Consider the following 12,214-nt stretch of genomic DNA (forward strand, 5'->3'; position numbering starts at 1 on the left):
TCATTATTTACGAGAGGCTGAATAACGAATAAATTTTTATTCGTCATTAACAAGAGGCTGAATAACGAATAAATTTTCATTCATTATTTATAAGAAGCCGAATAATGAATAAATTTTTATTCATCATTCACAAGTGGTTGAATAACGAATAAATTTTTATTCATTATTTACGAGAGGCTGAATAACGAATAAATTTTTATTCATTATTTATAAGAGGCCGAATAACGAATAAATTTTTATTCATCATTCACAAGTGGTTGAATAACGAATAAATTTTTATTCATTATTTACGAGAGGCTGAATAACGAATAAATTTTTATTCGTCATTTATAAGAGGCCGAATAATGAATAAATTTTTATTCATCAATCGTCAATCGTTGAATGTCAATCATGCCTATCCCTTCTCCGGCGCGTATCATCTCGTCGACCTCGTGATCGATGATCGCCTGCATCGCCGGATTTCGAGGCCGGTAACGCTGCTTGATCGGCGGATGGTTCTTGACGCGGATAACGTGCTCCGCGCGGTCGGTCGGTCCGCGTACATGGTCGAACTTCGGCAGTTCTTCGGCGAGAAACTCCTGCAACCGTGCGTCTTCCGCGGGTTCGATGCTGACGACGGTCGTCGGGCGAGCGGCGTCCCGCGGCGCGCGGTCGTCCTCCCGGTGTAGCGGCGGCGGAGGGATCGTTATCCGGGCTCGTGCCATGACATCGACGCCGAGCAACATGTCGACGTCGAGTCCGGGTAGCACGCGGAATTCGTGGCGGAACGAGCGTGCCGGGAATACGACCGGCAGCACGAGGCAAGTCTCGACCGGCGTGCTGGAGCCGTCCGCGAGGTAGATTCGGCCGGTGACGGGTAGCGTCGTGTACCCCTTCCCGCGGAGGCGTTCGGTGGCGTCAGTACTCACAGAGCCTTCGGAGCCCGAGTCTAGCAAGGCTGTGAGCGTGGTGTCCCCGACGGGGACGTCGACGTGCGGTCGCGGATTGTACCTTATGCGGAGGACTGGGGAGCGGTCTCGGTGCCCCCGGTCCTGGCGGCGTTTCCCGGCGGTGGATGGCAATCGCGGGTATACACGTTGTTTTTCCCGCACTGGGAACAGAACTTGCGGGCCGCGCGGCGGCATTCGAATCGTGTGTGGCCGCGCTGCTTGCATCGCCAGCAGCATGCGTCTTTGTCGTAGGCGGTCGCAGCAGAATTCGCGGGCGGCTTCGACGCGGGTTGCCGTTCGCGGCATTGCGAGCTGATATGTTCGAATTCTTCTGCTCGCCGCAGTAAGTCGGTGGCACGGTGAATGTCGTCGCGGCGGACGTATAGTTTATACCGGGGGTGCATGTTGTCGTAGAGGAGGTCGAGCTGGTCCTCCTCTCCGTAACCCTCGGCGCGACGCATCATTGTGAGTACGTCGGTCGCGTATTTGCGGTACGGCTCGTCCGGAGCCTGCGTTTGGGCTTGAATGTCCCGCCGGAGCTGAGAAAAATAGCGGCGCGGCAGGTGGTACTCTCGGAATTCTCCGAGGAACTCCTGCCACGTTCCCCACGCGGTCCGGTTGTTGCGGTATCAGAGGAGCGCGTCTCCCCATAGCATCTCTGGTAGTCCGCGGAGGAGCAACGCGTCGTCGTAGCCGTATTCGGCTTGCAGCTCGTCGACACGTTTCAGGAAGGACACCGGGTCCTTCCCGTCGAAGTGACATCCCCATTTACGGATCTGGTTCATCACTTTCGCGGGGGAGTCTTTTTCGATCATGGCGGTCGGTTCTGGTACGGTAACGTTAACCGCGGGCGGATCGGCCATGATTCCGGCCGGCCGTGTTCGGGATGCAATACCAGGAATTCGCTGAGTCGGCGGCGGAGCTCGTTGACGTTCCCGTCGGTAGCGAGATCGGCGTGACGTAACTGTCGGAGAAATTCGGCGCGGTCGATATGGTATATCCAGTTCCGCGGCATCGAATCGGTACAAGTCTAGTTCTCCGCGGTCGGAAACGGAAACGGTCCCTGTTCGGGCGCCATGCAACGACCTTACTTTTTCCGCGCACGGGGCGGCGTGAATTCGGCGGACTAGGACGCGGATTGAGGTCGCCAAGAGAACTAGTCTTTCTGTTTGTTGGATGGTAGAAAATAGCGAATTTATTTCGCGTAAGAAAGCGTACAGTGGAGTAGTGTGGCGGTTTAGCCACGACGCGCGGACGGACGGATGGCGGTGACGCTCGGACGGACGTAACAGAACTTAGAAATTACGCGCGGACGGACAGACGGAAATCGGAGCGCGCGGACGGACGAACGGTATTTACACGCGAGTGTCTTGACGCGGTAGTATACACGATGCTATTTACAATATTTGGTTCGCGGAATTTCCGAGCCGAGATTTCGGGGAACTCGGAATCTTTTGTTGACGCGCGGGTATCGTGGCCTTGCCGAAGGCCGCGGCCACGGCCGTAGACGACGCGCGCGCGGTACAGCTGTACGCGTGTCTCGAGTCCGGCGCGGGGCGGTTAATACCGCGATGTTCGGCGGTGTTGATCGACTCACGCCAAGAGCTCTTGGTAGAGGCGCGGAACTCCACACCCCAGGTCGTGAGCCCATACCCAAGTTAGGACGGCGGATCGGGAAGTGCCGACTACCAGGATCCCCTGGTGGAGCCCAAGATGGACTTGAGTCCGTGAACTGGCGGTTTGAGGAAGGCGGACGGCTCTTGTCAAGACCTCTTGACGGAAGCTAAGGCGCTTAACTCCCTGTGAGCACTAGGAAGGTTTTCTTCTACGGACAGGAGAACGGACGGAGAAGAAGACCGCTCGACTCTCGGAACGGCGGCGCTTATATACCCGAATCTCGAGGGCAGGGACGGTGCGGGGGTACGGAACGGTACGGAATCGGTGGGGGATCTCCCCGCCGCTCGAGATCGGTCCGGCGGTCGCCACTTCGGTCGAGCGCGTGCGCGCGGAGATCTGCCACGGAGATCTCACGTGCGGATGCGTCAACGCGCGCTACGCCGATGTTTGCGTGTCTTATTGGCGCTATGCGCCGTGTTTTCGCTGTCCGGCGGTTGTTCGGCCGGACAGCCCGGAACGGTGGATGGTCCGAGGGGGGAGCGGAAAGGCGGTTTGTTACAAGTATAAATCATACTTATGAGTCCCGAAAACAATATCCTAAATGATGCTGGTACGAATGTACATCACAGAGTGTTGTGAAACGAACAAAGTGAGAAAATTGTTGAAACAGAACGATATGAGTAGGAAAAGGGAGGGGGGGATCGAACGTTAAGGATGGAAAATACGATCAAGAATAGAAAGATTACGCGTCAGAAAGCAGTTCGGTATCACTTTGTTTGTTGAGTCCTTTTTGTTGTCTCTTTATGTGTAACATTTCAGATATCAATCTTTTTTTTAAAGGATGGTTCTTTATCTAAAATTTCTACATTGTCCCAATCAAAATCATGATTGTTCTCGATGCAAAATTTCGTAACAACGGAAGGAGAACTGGATTTTCTGATATCCGATTTATGTTCCGTGACTCTCGTTTTAAGCTGACGTTTTGTCTGTCCGACATAAGACGACTCACAATCTCTAATTAATTTTGTAGACTACGTCATTGCACGATAATCGGTCAATATGGTCTTTTCCTACAGTTATAAATTTATTAAGTTTGGAGGGGATTGTAAACGCTACGTTGCAGTCATACTAGGCAACCGCTTTGGTTTACCGTTGTCGGATACAAATAAAAAAAAGATACTGTTAGAATTTATTAAACATATTGAGCACAACATTTCTAAATACAGAGAGAACGTACACGGTGCAATTAGAAACTAGTCGGTATCGATCTTGGGTGAGCTGTTTCACAATGGACGTCCTGTAAGCCCTAACGACCAAGTCATTGGTTCCAATTGGTTGCGCACCACGAAAAGATTTGTTAGAGAGCATCCGGATATCCTTTTCGCCAGAGCTGATAAAGGCAATATATCTGTAGCCCTTGATAAAAAAGATTACATTTTGAGAATGAAAGGAATGTTCTCTGACAAATCTACCTACACACGCGTACAGAAAGATTCTGTCTCAAAATTAACTAAAGAAGCGCGCTCTCTCCTCTCCAATTGGTTGAAAAACAATTATATTGAACAACCAACATATAGGAGTATTCTAACAACCGGGATGCACAAGCAGGATAACCCACTCCGAATAATAATATCATCAATAAACAGTCCATTATATTCACTAGCTAATTTTTTACACCAAATTATTTACAATAGTATACCGGAAGCCCCTAGTTTTATAAAAAAACAGCTACCATTTAGTTAACAAGCTTAATGGTTTTAACTTGGAATCAGGTCATGTATGAGCATCTCTGGACGTCGTGTCTCTTTTTACTGATGTTTCAAAAGACTTAGCGGTGGAAAGCGTCACATCAAGATGGGATCCCCCCTCCCCTTCCGTTTCCTACTCATATCATTCTGTTTCGACAATTTTCTCACCTTGTTCGTTTCACAACACTCTGTGATGTACATTCGTACCAGCATCATTTAGGATATTGTTTTCGGGACTCATAGGTATGATTTATACTATTCTTTTCATGTTATCTATTCTATTTTACATTTTTATTATTGGACTTGTACAGCTCTTTATTTATTAATTTTTTGTTATACTTTGACTTTACGTTAGTTTTTTCGTTCTTACAATTTTATTATCTTGACTTGTACAGCTCTTTATCTATTATATTTATTATTATTTTTATCGTTATTTATTTATTTATTTATTTTTTTTACATTCTGACAGTGAATATTGTTTTCTTTCTCTTTTTTTTTTACTTACTTAGATTCATGTTCCGAAAACGATGTCCCTTCGCTCGTTCCTCGAGGATACATCTCGAACTAAGACGCTGTTCGACATTTTTTGTTAAGCACGTTTCAATGTAGTACGTTTGCGTAAGCTGATATCGCAAATATATTCTGTAAGATCTTAATTAATTTATTTATGTTGCGTTAAATTTATGATATGATTTGCTATTTAATTGTTTGAATTTATAGATTCAGACATTGTATTGAAGATGACTAGTTATTAAACAGTTTACTTTATTTACATTGGTATTTATTTTGTATTGGAGCACAACACCCTGCACGTCCTGAAGCTCTTCTTGTCTCATTTGAATTCAAATTTCTTAATTTTTAAATATATTTATATACTATAATTTATATACTACATTTATGCCAAGCTTCATTAAAAATTGAATTTTTATGCAATATTTTGTAAATGGGATTATAAAGGATGAATTTTAGAAAAAAAATTGTTTTCGAAAAATAAATAGCGTTGTTAAATAGAGATATTTTTGCTGTTTTTGTAAAACATTTCTTGATATTTTGTTTGGTTTACGAGATATATTGAAAAAAGTAAAAGTCTCTTTATCTTTGAGGGGTGGTTTCACTCCTTCAAATCGTTTTTTAAACACAACTAAAAATTTCAAAATTCATGTATTTACCTTCTTTACATTTGTACCAACTTTCATTAAAATCTGAATTTCTTACTTCGTGAAGTTTTTTTGTAAGTCTTGCGCTTACCAATTATGCTCCGCAGCATTATTTGCCAGAGCGCCTTTCTTTAAACCTTATAATCTGCACTAAGAATTCTTAAAATTTATAACAAAATAAAAAATATTATTTATTAGGTACATTGAACAACATGCTCGCACATGAATTAACTTATTTTCGATAGGATTTACTACATGGAAGGAGAATAAAATCGGTGATATCATAACTACAATGTGTCTTTTTCTTCAATAAATTTTAGTTACATACTCATGATTTGTTAAAAAATTTTTAACAATAAGTTTCATAAATAGAGCAAACTATCTACGCGAAACAAGGTCCATCTCATACCTTCCCTTCTTACAAGGCAAAACAAAATATAACCCTCCAAGGACACAGTTGTTTTTCATTGCTTACGTGGACACAGAGGTCATTGGCATTCTTACTTTTTGAAAAAGTTTTTGTATTTTAGAAAAAATCTGAAAAAATTTTGGTATACTTTCTCAACATTTTAAAATACGATTTTATAATTATTTAACTCGAAACGTTTTCTATTTTGTTTGAATGAGACCCCTTACTGTTTATATGAAAAAAAAACGTTTTTACATGATTTGCTTGAATTTTTTTATATGTTGTAATACTTGCATTTCTAATGAAAAACCTCAATTTTTAGAACATTTTTATGTATAGTTTTGGAATTAAAAATATTTGAAGATATCTTTCATGATATATGTATACTATTAGGCTTATATGTATACCTACACTAGTTTGAGCTTGTATGCTTGCTCATATACAGGGTGTTTGATAATGGTTGTGCCCACGTTTTACCATAGGATCACGCATTTGTAATTTCTAATATAATAATATGTTAGAAATATATATCCGTCGGTAAATCATGCTCCTACGATAACACGAGGGGACAACCATTATCGAACACCCTCTATGTGTGTGTGTGCGTGTGTGTGTGTGTGTGTGTGCGTGCGTGCGTGCGTGCGTGCGTGCACACACACACGCGCGCGTGCGTGCGTGCGTGCGCGCGCGTGTGTGTGTGCGTGTGTGCATGTGCGTGCGTATTATGTGTGTGTACGTGTGTGCATATGTGTGTGTTCAGTAGAGATAAGGACCCCACGATTCATTACTTCCACATGCACGCATGCACGCACACACGCAAAGAAAATTTGAAGTCAATAAATACTACGACGGAATGACGAACTAGAGGGTTCTTATTTCTGCTGACACACATGCATGTGTGCGCGCGCACACTGCACATGCCCGCGTGTGCACGCTCACGCAGTCATCCACGGAGACTCATACGTGTCGATATACATATATGAGCAAGCATACAAGCTCAAACTAGTATAAGTATACATATGAGCGGATGTCATGAAACAAACCATCAAATATTTTTAATTCCGAAAGTAGAAGTGTGCTAAAAATTGAAATTTTTTATTAGGAATGCAAGTACTACACATATAAAAAATTCAAGCAAATCATTTAAGAACGTTTTTTTATATAAATTGTGCGGAGTCCTTTAAAACAGAATCGACAAAATTTGTTATTGAATAAAAAAATTTGTAACTTTTTATACATAAAAAATCTTTTAGTTTTAAATGCTCGAAGATTAGTACTAACGAGAAAAAATAATATAATGGTGCCTACTTAAAATATATTTATACGTATATAATTTGATAACATGAAAATCAATAATTTTAGTTTTTGGAAAATAGAAAAAAATAATATGTATAAAATCGAAAAATAGTACATTATGTACTCCGAAGCCGAACTTTGCCGTTCTCGACTGAAAATAACGTCCGAAGTCGAGGACGCGCTCAGCTCCATGATGTATACGGTATTTTATGCAATAGAAGTATGCTTTTTTGTGGCATTACAGGAAAAATAAGCGCAGATGAGTATTGCAACATCTCCAGGTATGTTGCGTGGCGAGGGGGGGGGGGGCAAAGCCCCCTGGTGGGGAGAGTTTGGGGGGCGAAGCCACCCCCAACTCTAATAAAACCACTAATTCTGATGTTACTCAACTCTTTGAAATTTACGATTATTACTCAACTCCAGTTACGATTATTGCTCAACTCTTCAAAATATGCGCACAACACATTCTGCGTTGTCGCCGTCGTTTTATGCTGCTTTTTATCAGTAAACGCCGAGTACGCCGCGTTGTATTTGTTGCGTGAGACTTTTGACAAAGTATCGACGCGTGCATTGTTGGTCAATTCAGCAAGCTCCGGCAGCGTGCACTGCATCAATTCTTTCATTTTTTCGTTCTTTATTCTTAACTGCTTGAAAACGCACAATTTTTACAGGCCCCTTCGATGCGTGGCGTTTGACTCCACTGCTTGTTCCGGTTACAGGTTATAAGAGCTCATTGTACTACCTTCGCTCATGTATTTGATCCTACACTCAGAACATGCGTCAAGAAACGTTCACAGTTTCTTGACAAAACTACGTATGCGTATCTTACGGAAATGTTGTCCACGGACAGTAATATCCCCTATCCCAAAGATTGTCCATTTACGCTCATGTTCCTGGGAGGACGTGAAAAATGTGCTTCTATTGTATAAATTACTATTTGAAAAAAAATTAGTATTTTGTTATAAAATTACTTATTTAAAAATTATTATATTTTATTACATTTCTTAAGTCAAAGGCACAGATCATGTTGTTGTACGACAAAATATGGCGTTACTTGGTCGATAAGGTTTTACTATTAATAACTTTCTGGGAACGAAAATCGATTCCTTTTGTTTACTGTGTAATGAATAATTAAAAATTGAAAATTTATTGGAATTTTTAAAGATTCACGGTGTCCTCAAAGGAATAACCGAACTGTCTATAATTGTACACCCAAAATATAGAGATTATGATATGATATGCGGACAAATATTCCTCGCACACGTAATTATTCATTATATTGTATTACAGAATTCTTATTTAAAACAAAATGCAGCTATAATTAAAGCATTAAAGCTTTTTTGCAATTATGAGTCTTACGTATGAGTCTTGGACTTTTAAATATCAATTATAATTTTTTTTTCACATACATATCGATTATTTTTTTATAATCCCCCAATACCATGCAAATTATGAAGATAATTTTTATTACTTTTTTATGATAACTTTGTAACGAATAACAAGTAATGGCTAAAATCTTTTTAACCTTCTGGATACATATGCACTATACATAGTACGTAAAAAAAGAATTCTGAGATCTGCGTTTTTAAATGGCAACACTAAAATATTTTATTAGTACCATCTAGTGACTTTGTTGGTTATGTTAAGAGATTATAACGTCAAATGTCATCTGTCATTTTGTTAAAAATGGCGTCGGTGGGCATACGTGTTGGCGTGCGTCCGCGCAAAAGTAAATATATCTTTTTTGGGTGTCTGAAACTTAGGAGGTTAGGGTTATGCAGGATCATGACTTTGACAACATATATCATGGCTGTTCTAAAGGATATTTACCAATATTAAATTTTATTAGTCATTTTATTAATATGTTCCTCACATTTAATTTTAATTTTTATCATTAAAAAAGTGAACTTAATAGCAAAAATTATTTTAACTATAATTATTTTAATTTAGGATAATTTAACTTAACTTTTAACTAAGTTTATTTTTGGTTTACGTACGAGGTGTGTTCAAAAAGTATCGCGAATTTTGAATTTTCGCGGGTTACGTATATTCGAATTTCGATCTTTTTGTGGCGTTATGTTGGTACTCATGTCTCTCACTTATGCCGACAAGCTCGGCCATTTTGAATGTTCACTTAATTGTTGACAGCTGCTTTGCTTGCACGTGTTTTGGATCGTCTTCGATTTTTACCTATTCAAAAAAATGGATCAAAGAACCTGTATCAAATTTTGTGTGAAAAACGAAATTAAGTGCGCGGATGCATTCCGAATGTTGACTGTGGCATACGGAGAAGCTACCTTGGACCGAAGCAACGTTTATCGGTGGTACAAAATGTTCTCAGAAGGCCGAGAAGATGTGAACGACGAAGAGCGTGCCGGACGCCCGAGCACTTCAACAACAGACGAAAAAATTAATGAAGTGGAGAAAATGGTATTGGCCAATCGTCGAATCACCGTTAGAGAAGTTGCTGAGGACCTAAACATATCGATTGGCTCGTGCCATTCGATTTTTATCAATGATTTGGGCATGAGACGGGTCGCCGCGAAATTCGTACCAAACGCCCCTGCTCACACATCGTTGCTTGTGCGCGACTTTTTGGCCAAAAACAACACACTAATGATGCCGCAGCCACCGTATTCCCCAGATCTGGCCCCCTGTGACTTTTTCTTGTTCCCTAAACTGAAGAGGCCCATGAAAGGACGACGTTACGCTACGCTTGACGAGATAAAGACGGCATCGAAGGAGGAGCTGAACAAGATAAAAAAAAATGATTTTTTGAAGTGCTTCGAAGATTGGAAAAACCGTTGGCACAAGTGTATAATATCTCATGGGGATTACTTTGAAGGGGACAAAATAGATATTCATGAATAAATAAATAATTTTTGAAAAAACACAAAATTCGCGATACTTTTTGAACACACCTCGTATCTCTTAATGTAACTAATTGTAAGTTAATTTTATAGCCATTAACTTTAGTTAAGGCTCCTGACTCGTCGCTGAGAATTTCGCATTAATAATGACGACATAGTATCGTGGAAAAAATTAAAATTAATAGGCGTGAAACGCGACATGTAGACTATGAAATAAAATTTTGTCTTGTATGCCATTTCATTATTTTGTTTCATTATGAAAATGTGACTTGTCTCGTATTTACCAAAAATGGGTTGTTTCGTAAAAATGGGTTGAGAGTAAAGTTGTCTTTGAATTTTATACATAAAAGCATATATTTTCCTTCTTTCAACACTTGTCCGTGTTTTCTTGTTTGAATAAGCTTCACTTTACGTTTTTTTTACAACTTACTACTACCAACCGAAAGTTATTATGATTATTTACTGACTGTTACGAGAGTAAATCAATAAGTACCCGTGTTTGAAGACAGGCAGCGTTGCTGATGCAAATTGGTATTACCATTGTGTACTACTATGTTTCAAACGACGCTATACAAAATTTCAAAATGATTCATGCGACAGTTTTGATTTGACAGCAATTCGTAGTGAGCCTGTTTGGCGTTTTTTGATACAATGGAAAAAGAGCAATATCGATCCGTAATTCGCTAAAATTTCATGTATGATGAATTTGTTGCTTTCACGATTTTGTTGCTCCATTCCTAACTTTTAAAAACTAACACCCCCTCCCTAAAATTTCATATATGACGAATCGGATGGATATTGCACTTTTTCCATTGTATCGAAAAACACCAAACACGCTCACTACAAATTGCTGTCAAATCAAAACTATCGCATGAATCACTCTGAAATTTTGTATGGCATCGTTTGAAAGATCGTAATACACGATGATAATGCTAACTTGCATCAGCAACGCTGCCTATCTTCAAACACGGGTACTTATTGATTTGCCCTCATATGTGGAAAAAGAAGAGTTAAGGCTTATTTTTACAAGTGTTTTAAAGCGATTTTATTGTTTCATTTTATTCAAATTCTCTTTATTTACAAATTCCACTGACCAAACTTCAGCTTAACTGTGTGTTTCTCTGAATAGGCTTCACTTCACGAATCTTTTACGACTATTTACTGACTATCAGAGAAGAAAAGGATAGTCGAGGTCCATTTTTACAAATGTTTTAAAACAATCTTACTTTTCTATTGTATTCAGATTCACTTTATTTATAAATGTCGCGGATCAAACTTTTATGTTATTTCTTGCTTATGACAACTTCAATATGGCCGCAGCGACTGACTTTTCAGGAGCCTTAAGTAAGAAATTAATTTATCCAACTTTGACAATAAGTATACATATAATTAAATTAATGTGAAATATCTTTATAGGTATCAACAACGGAAGAAGTATTGTAAAAGTTTTTGCACGGAGAAATAAGACTGCTCCTCTTCCCGTTGAACAAATGACTATCGAATGTGAAAGTCTCTCACGAAATTCTACATCTAATTTAGAAACTCTTGCTGGAGAGAAAAATACACAAACCACGATATTAAATCCGTTGAATCTAAGTATCATTCATAATGAAAGTAACGCAAACTTCAAAGTAATCCGTCCGTATACAGCGCCAGAAAGATCGCAACAATTATCAAATAATATAACGATAATTAAGATTCCTGGTCAAGTGCCTCAATAACAGTATTTGTAAATTTTGTACTTAAGTTGAAGAGAAGACCATGTATATATAATGTACTACGACTGAAAAGTTATGAATTGTTATAACAATTGTGTTATATTAAAATAAACAGTAATATAATCGTTAAATAAATATTTTGAACCCCTTTTGTAAACCAACATTACGTTATATACACATTTTAAATTAATTTTTTGAAAACGCTTGTTAGATTTTTATTTGCAAACTTGAAGAATACACAAAAATAATTTTGGTTTTGTAAACTTTCTACTAATGTATTGTTACGTCCGGCATGTAAAAATCTACACGAATCACGCCGTTCTCCACTTTCGCAATTACGCCTGTAACATCGATAGCACGAGCGACATTACCCGAAAGAATTTTTCCTTTATTTCTTTTCTTTTATCGTGGAGACTAAAAGTAAAGTATTTGTCATTATTAATTTATATTAACACCATTATTTTTTCCTT

The 12,214-nt window shown here is 39.7% G+C and overlaps 1 protein-coding gene across 5 annotated transcripts in view; it reads left to right on the top strand.

Annotated features, from left to right (window-relative positions):
* The window catches only part of LOC105198825 (ADP-ribosylation factor-like protein 13B), a 162,254-nt gene extending 150,373 nt beyond the window's left edge, over positions 1-11,881 (top strand). For all 5 annotated transcript variants that reach the window (XM_039449876.1, XM_039449880.1, XM_039449879.1 and 2 more), the window contains one exon: positions 11,443-11,881. In XM_039449876.1, the coding sequence (XP_039305810.1) occupies positions 11,443-11,747 (305 nt within the window). In that variant the 3' untranslated portion in view covers positions 11,748-11,881. The remainder of the gene's footprint in view (positions 1-11,442) is intronic.
* Positions 11,882-12,214: the final 333 nt, after the last annotated feature.

The sequence above is a fragment of the Solenopsis invicta genome, chromosome 5 (assembly GCF_016802725.1).
Source record: "Solenopsis invicta isolate M01_SB chromosome 5, UNIL_Sinv_3.0, whole genome shotgun sequence".
NCBI lineage: Eukaryota > Metazoa > Arthropoda > Insecta > Hymenoptera > Formicidae > Solenopsis > Solenopsis invicta.